Source organism: Salmo trutta, chromosome 26 (assembly GCF_901001165.1).
Source record: "Salmo trutta chromosome 26, fSalTru1.1, whole genome shotgun sequence".
Taxonomy (NCBI): Eukaryota; Metazoa; Chordata; class Actinopteri; order Salmoniformes; family Salmonidae; genus Salmo; species Salmo trutta.
The window spans coordinates 5,750,852-5,758,247 of NC_042982.1; the positions used below are offsets into that span (position 1 = coordinate 5,750,852).

The following is a 7,396-nucleotide window of genomic DNA, read 5'->3' on the forward strand; positions in this document are numbered from 1 at the left end:
CTGTCCAAATACATATGAAGGGGACAGTATATTATATGGTTCCTGTGAGCATTACATTGTGGAATGACTTTAAAAACCATGTCTACCTCTTGTGCATCATATCCAGAAACGCTCGTATAGACACGGTCACATTTCAATGATACGAACTATTGACAACAGTAAATAGTACATATGTTTATTCTGTGGGGTTGCTTGATAATCAGTATAAATACAGGTAGGTACGGGGTTCTCGTCGTATGCAATATTACAGCCTGTTCGACCGTGTGAAGTGAATGAAACACTTCAGTAAGGCACAGGATCTGTTCAGGTACCGGAAAATAGGCTCCATAGAGGAGACACAGGTTTGGCAAAAGTCCACTTTACATTCAAACTTTTCATTGTGATAAGTAGTAGACATAAGAACTGTGTGATGATCGTCCTCCGGTGTCCTATAGAACAAATGAATGCCAACCCAGGAAAGCATCCTTAGACCTTTTCATCATGTCCTCTACTTCTAGTATTATAGACTGTCATGCTTTCCTGTGTCCAGGCCAATGAGTCTCAATTTGTACCATAGCAGTGCTCCAGGAGAGAAGGCCCATGATCACTGAGTCTGTCCCCCAGTGTGGAGCAACACGACCTGGCCTGCCAGCCCAACTTCCACCCCTCCCTTGGGTACCACGTACTGGGTACTGTCCCCAGCCCTCTGGGGATCCATCTCCCTGAGCTGGGCATTGCTTTGGGCCACCTTGTCCAGGCTCCACAGCTGGTAGCGCAGGCTCTTGCCCTGCTTGGCCAGGATGTATGCTTCTCTTGCCCCCACAGTGGGACAGGGGCATGAGGGGCTGTCCTGGGGCAGGAGTAGCCAGGGCAGGGTGGGGTCAGGTTGGGTGTGCTCTCTGCTCAAGCTGTCCTGGTCCAGACCCAACAAGACACCTGGGAGAGATAGAGAGGTTATAGGAAGGGTCAAATGTCAAGACATGGGAATTGCGTGTGTGTGTGTTGCAGTCAAGCTCCGGTCTAACCTGAGGCCACTGCCCAGTGTGCCCTGTGTCCGGTGCGTTGGCATGGCTCGTGGTTGAAATCCTCGTCATATCTGTGTTTATGCAGTCAAAGACCTCAAAACACATACAGTACAAATCGCTTTACTCATATACTGTATAATAAATATTCCAGATAACAGTCAGCTATTAACGTGGTATTTACTTCAAAATGTCATTGTAAAAGTGTCAAATACATGATAACAACCTAATAACTGCCACTAGGTTACCTTAAGAACAACATCTATCAGTAGCTAAGGACCACTACCCGAGAGACTGACTGGAGCAGATGGGTCCTTCCGAACAGCCTGAATGTGAGAGAGTGTAAAGGATCCGGGATGAGGACGGCTTGTCCGTCAGCCAGGTGTTTCAGGACGGCTGTTGAGTTGTCTCCGCTCATCCCTCCTGACAGGAGCTCAGCCCTGCACCCGCACACCTCCTCTGCAAGCATGGCCATGTCGCTAGCTGAATCAGATACACACACACACACACACACACACACACACACACACACACACACACACACACACACACACACACACACACACACACGCACGCACGCACGCACACACACGTCTCACTAATAAAGTATAGCTCTGCTGGTGTCGTTGAGAGTATGCAGCATAGAAGACTAAAGCATTACCGGAGAACATCTCCCCCTGTGCTGTGTAGCCCCTGTCCATCGCAGTCTGGACTACGGTCTCCATGGAAACACTCAAAGGGGGCTGTAGCAGGTGACCAGCCATCCATAGAGCCACCAGACCACATCTACAGGTAAAAACACACACACACCTCAGGCAGGGGTATGTACCTTAGGAAGTATAACGTCCCCTTTAACGACAAAACTACAAACAACATACTTAGGGAAGAAAGCTTAGGGAAGAAAGATGAATGCACAGGTATTAGATCAGTGATTACTTCAATGGAGGACGGCTCCATTTTGAAAAGCCTAAATAAAGCTTTACGTGACTTACTGTGGGCCGTCTTGGATGAGGGAAGGCACATACTTGTTAAACAGCATCCACTGCAGGTCCTTCCTGAAACTACATCAACCAGTAAACAGTCAACCACACCACAAAACAGACTTTCCTACTGCCACCTGGTAACAAATGAGTTATTGAATAATGCATATAATCACAGTAGTATGTACAGTAGCTTGGTCTTGGTGGGATAGCTCAGAGCGTCATCTATTTTCTTGCATTTGTGTTCTGTTTGTAGTTGCAACTCCCACAGGATCACTACAGTGCTGCTTTCATGGACAGAAACTGTTCTAAACTGAATGCCCAGGTGCAGAACACCCCCACCCCAGTGCACTGATTATAAAGGTGGAGAGTGTTACCCAATGTGTGACTGATGACCCCATTCCATAACCTGTAGGCCCTATGAAAAAAATTACTGCGTAGATGTTTTACATTTTAGTCATTTAGCAGACGCTCTTATCCAGAGTGACTTACAGGGGCAATTACAGGTTAAGTGCCTTGCTCAGATTTTTCACTTAGTCGGCTTTGGAATTAGAACCAGCAACCCTTTCGGTTACGGGCCCAACGCTCTTAACTGCTACGCTACCCGCAGAGTTCTTTCAGTGATTTTCCAACCACCACGTTGGAGATCCTGAATAGGCTTTAGCTTCTATACGCTTGTCTGATAACTTCTGTTTTTCTGTAGGCAGTTCGCCTCACCTGCTCTCCCTCTGACTGAGCAGCAACCGGGCCTCTGCATGATCCCCCTCGACAGGGGTCTTTCCTGCCGCTATGGCCTGGTACAGCTTCTTCTTGCTTGGGCCAGAGGCAGCTGTTGGTGGTGGTGGTCCTGGTGGTGGTGGAGGAGGTGGATGCTCCATTGAAATACCCTCCGTCACTGCTGTGCAATTCTGTGTGATAAGAGACTGAGAGAAGGGAATGATAAGGGCTCCACTACCTTATATATATATATATTACCTTTATTTAACTACATGACAGGAAGCTATTGAAATGACACATATGACCCACTGATGGAATAAAGTTGCATTAATGATTTAGTGATACATAAAACATTGAAATAAACATTACTAGACCTATTAATTGATCTTATTGCTTAACTTACTGCCAGAACTTCTCCATCTGATGCCATGTCTAGCTAGATATGTCACACCACGACTAAAGTTGCGAAATATGTTTCTGAAATATGTTCGTATGACATGCAGTTTGATTAACACTCACTTTATTGCATGGCTGTTTTAGCTGTACTGAGACGACTTCAAGCGCAGACCTGGGAGCTATTTTGAAGTTTTTACACGTTAGAACTAGTAGCTAGCTAGCTAGCTGAATAAAGCCATATTTGGTAACAAGCACGGCGATCGTTTAAAGTGGTAGCTGCGGCTACAATGTGGCATTTTCTACAGTAATGTTACAGAACAGAAGACCTACTTCGCTAGCTATCTATCAATAACAAAATCATTGAAAAGTAGTTCATCTTTTGAACCAAATAACAGCTGTTTGAAACATAATGATGGGCTCTCGAACTCAATAGATTGCACGATGATAATATCGTAAGGATATGTTAAAGCCTATTTCTTTAGATGAGTGGAAGTAAATCAACTTGACCATCTGCGCAGCATCTTGCTCAGGCTGACTCTCGTGAATGAGCGGTAATGTGAAAAGCGGCGGGTGCGTCTGAGATGTAGCACCACATATCCAATGATGTTAAGGGGGTGGCTAAAACAATCCAATGAAAAGCTGTTCTTGACAGGATCCGGAAGTTACACCAGCCAATCAAAAATAGTTGGCTTTGTTAGCTATCAAGGGTTTCTATGTCGGCTACGTTAGCTAGCAAGCTCCAGCACAAACAATATAGTGTTTCTGGCTCCAGTGGTAGAGGGTTGGCTACGCGTGTAGCTAGTTTCATTCATTTCTTTTTGAGGCCGGTTACATTGTGCATCCCAGTACTGAAAGGTAAATACAACTTCTTAATTGTTATGTTTTTGTCTATTTCACATATTTTATCATTTGCAAGTTAGCTACCAACTTATTCTACATCTAGCTACTTGCAGACTGGAGGCAATAGGGCGCTAATACTGGCCTGTTTTATTTCACAGAAGATGGCTGCTCCGGATATGCGTCTCAACCACACCATATACATCAACAACCTGAACGAGAAGATTAAAAAAGATGGTTAGAGCTTAAAGCTGGCTACCCCTTTCGATTTTGCTCTCATGTTTGTGTTTACTCATCAACCATGCCAATGGCACCTTGCCTAAACATGTATTGTTTGTACCCTTTGTCACCCAGAACTGAAGAAGTCGTTGTACGCAATCTTCTCTCAGTTTGGTCAAATCCTGGACATTTTGGTTGCCCGCTCCCTGAAGATGAGGGGTCAGGCCTTTGTCATCTTCAAGGAGGTCAACAGCGCCTCCAATGCCCTGCGTTCCATGCAGGGGTTCCCATTCTATGACAAACCTATGGTGAGCTACTGCCAATAACACCTTGGTACACATCAGCCAGCTTTTGCCTGACACATGTTTAGCTAGATAATGGTATTTCTCTAATATGCATTCCTGTAAATAGTCATGTCGTCATCAACTGTACCTCTTTCTCATGGCAGCGTATTGGGTATGCCAAGGGGGACTCTGACATCATCGCTAAAATGAAGGGCACCTACGTGGAGCGTGACCGTAAGAAGGAGAAGAGGGCCAAGGTCAAGGGCCCAGAGGCTGCAGGGGCCAAAAAGGGTGTGCCAGGGACCCCTGTAGTACCCATGGGCCCTGGAGTTCCAACACCCATGCCCGTAAGTGTTGTACTGTGAGCCTGAAGACACAAAACCGCGTTTGTATCCACAATGCCACTGTTAGTCATTGCGCTTAACATGTTTCCTTTAAGACATGTCTATCTAAAATGGCGGATTGTGTGTTATTCCACGTGTATCGCTAAATGTTAGTGCGGCTGATTTTCATTGTACATTCTTGGTCTTCTGAAGGGAATGCCACCCATGAGCGGAGCTCCTCGTATGATGCCAATGCCAGGGCAGCCCCCCTACATGCCCCCGCCAGGCATGATGCCTCCTCCGGGGATGGGCCCTGGGGGGATGCTCCCTGGTGCCATGCCTCCTGGTGCGATGATGCCCGGGCAAATGCCCCACGCCCAGGTATGGATCACATTTGTTTATCAGTGTTCGTTTATATCTTGTGATATTTTTTTATTTAACCTTTTATTTAACTAGGCAAGTCAGTTAAGAACAAATTCTTATTTACAATGACGGCCAAACCCTAACCCAGGCGACGCTGAGCCAATAACTACGCTTCAGGTCTGTTAGGTGGAACATTGTAATTTTGAGTTTGCTTGTCATTCATCTGACTGTATAATCTCACTCGAACTTTTTTTTTTTATATTGATAAATGTAATCTTCCTTACGTCCAGGTTGCAGAAAACCCTCCCAACCACATCCTTTTCCTCACCAACCTCCCAGAGGAGACCAACGAGCTCATGCTGTCTATGCTCTTCAACCAGTTAGTACCTCTACATTTTATTCTCCTATACTCCTTGGTGCAGTGTGAAAAATGTAATGTTTATTCCTCCATGTTCTGTAGTATTGGAACATATCTGTTCTGTTTCCAATATAGTGGTTATCTTAACTAGCGTTTGTGTATGGTGAGATTGAACATGTCGACAAGTATAGACCCTTGATGTCTTTAACAAGTCTGCCCCGAAGCTCTGTCCCGATGTTGACTGTTTTCCCACTTCAGGTTCCCTGGGTTCAAAGAGGTGCGTCTGGTGCCTGGTCGCCACGACATTGCCTTTGTGGAGTTTGATAATGACGTGCAGGCTGGAGCGGCCAGGGAGGCACTACAGGGCTTCAAGATCACCCAGACCAACGCCATGAAGATCTCTTTCGCCAAGAAATAACACACCAGAGAGCTCTTGGGTGGTTTACGCACACACACACACACACACACACACACACACACACAGACACACACCTCTTCCCCCTTAAACTATACCAGCACAGAGCCGACTACTAACCTGTCCTTCGCTAAGCCCCCCCCTCCCCTCCCCCCAAAGCTCCCCTCCCAAGACACATCTATTATCTATAGGCTCCCTTACACATTTGTGTGCTGCTCCCTGCTCTGCTTACAGATTATGACATAAGAATTCTTTCAGCCTCCACCAGAAGGTAAGGAGTGGTGATTGGACGATCCCCTTCATCAACGACGCCTATAGGAGAGCAAGTTTTTTTTACCCTCTTAGTTTTGAAGTTCAGCATAGATTTTTTTTTTTCTTGTAATTGTCTTGTTACTGCCCTTCCTGTGATCCCATACTAATTTAGAATAACTGGAGATGACTTTCTTTGTATCTGATGGTAGGCTACCAGCGGTTTAGAGAAGATATGAGGGCAGGATTGTGATGATTGGAATGCTGACACCAGGCTTGAAAACGCTAACGTGTAAGGACTATTGGTTTAGTGATTTGGTGCCAACATAGAGGATAGTCAGCTGACGTTTGCATATCCATAGCCAGGTTAAGAAACATTTTAAAGTATGTCAGTTTCTGCACCCTTTCCTTGAGGATAAAATCTGGTGTTTGTATGTAAGTATATTTACATTTTTATTGTTTGTCTGTTAAAAAGCATTGCACCCAGGGTCTGTTTCGCCCAGACATTGTACCTGGAGCTTTTATGTTTGATTAAAATGTGTGCTTTTTATAATGACTAATGCTGTGTACGTTTCTGCTTTTATGTCTGGGGAGACACCGGGGGCTGTATAGACGGGCTGGTTGTTTAGCAACAAAACCGACACGTGCGTGACTCGGGGGCAAAACAGGCTAGGTTTCCTACGATTTTTGACAACAATCTATATTTTGTCTCAATGTTTATTGGAAACATAAATAGATTTACATAATGAGCACTTGTCTCTCGAATACATTGTTACAGTTGTGGGTTACCTAGCAACATTTTCCCTGATTAGCATTGGCATGAAATCAGTCTCAACACCTCCAAACAAGACAAAATAAAACAAGCCGCCTGCTATTTCCCACATGGCAGCGTCGCATCATTGTTGCAAGCTAAACGTTCAAAACCAGAACAAAGCATGTCTTTCAGGTTTTTTGTGATGTCAGTCAACCCGTCTACTGATTTCTCTTTCCTTCTAGAGCACAATTAATATTACATGGAGAAGTGGGACCTGGCCCCCTATCCACAACTTTTAGATCATGATGACTGATTATATGGACAGATCCTATATCAGCACTCCTACTCTATGCTTTGTTGATACAGCACCTGATCCTAGTTCAGCACTCCTATTCCGAGACGTTTGTTACATATGGCCCCAGATATGGGTTTTTGCACATCTAGTATCTCCAGACCAGAGATATCATTATGTCTATAGGGATGGGCTGCAGCGTGGCGCA

General features: G+C 45.2%; 2 protein-coding genes across 4 annotated transcripts; one reads left to right on the top strand and one right to left on the bottom strand.

Annotated features, from left to right (window-relative positions):
• Window positions 1–159: 159 nt before the first annotated feature.
• On the bottom strand, window positions 160–3,724 carry actmap (actin maturation protease). Of its 3 annotated transcripts, none has more exons than XM_029714503.1 (7): window positions 3,218–3,724; window positions 2,699–2,904; window positions 1,994–2,062; window positions 1,663–1,787; window positions 1,355–1,484; window positions 1,005–1,075; window positions 160–915 (listed from the first exon to the last, which is right to left on the bottom strand). In XM_029714503.1, exons 2-7 carry the CDS (start codon window positions 2,857–2,859, stop codon window positions 584–586), a joined length of 888 nt encoding a protein of 295 aa, XP_029570363.1. In that variant the 5' UTR covers window positions 2,860–2,904; window positions 3,218–3,724; the 3' UTR covers window positions 160–583. The 3 variants fall into 3 exon arrangements, with proteins under 3 accessions (XP_029570363.1, XP_029570362.1, XP_029570361.1); XM_029714502.1 differs by having other exon boundaries at window positions 2,027–2,062; window positions 3,102–3,226; XM_029714501.1 differs by having other exon boundaries at window positions 3,102–3,226.
• Window positions 3,725–3,766: 42 nt separating this feature from the next.
• On the top strand, window positions 3,767–6,702 carry LOC115162957 (U1 small nuclear ribonucleoprotein A). Its single transcript, XM_029714504.1, has 8 exons — window positions 3,767–3,949; window positions 4,093–4,168; window positions 4,286–4,458; window positions 4,599–4,781; window positions 4,971–5,138; window positions 5,411–5,499; window positions 5,737–5,922; window positions 5,957–6,702. Exons 2-7 carry the CDS (start codon window positions 4,096–4,098, stop codon window positions 5,894–5,896), a joined length of 846 nt encoding a protein of 281 aa, XP_029570364.1. The 5' UTR covers window positions 3,767–3,949; window positions 4,093–4,095; the 3' UTR covers window positions 5,897–5,922; window positions 5,957–6,702.
• The last annotated feature ends 694 nt before the right edge of the window (window positions 6,703–7,396 follow it).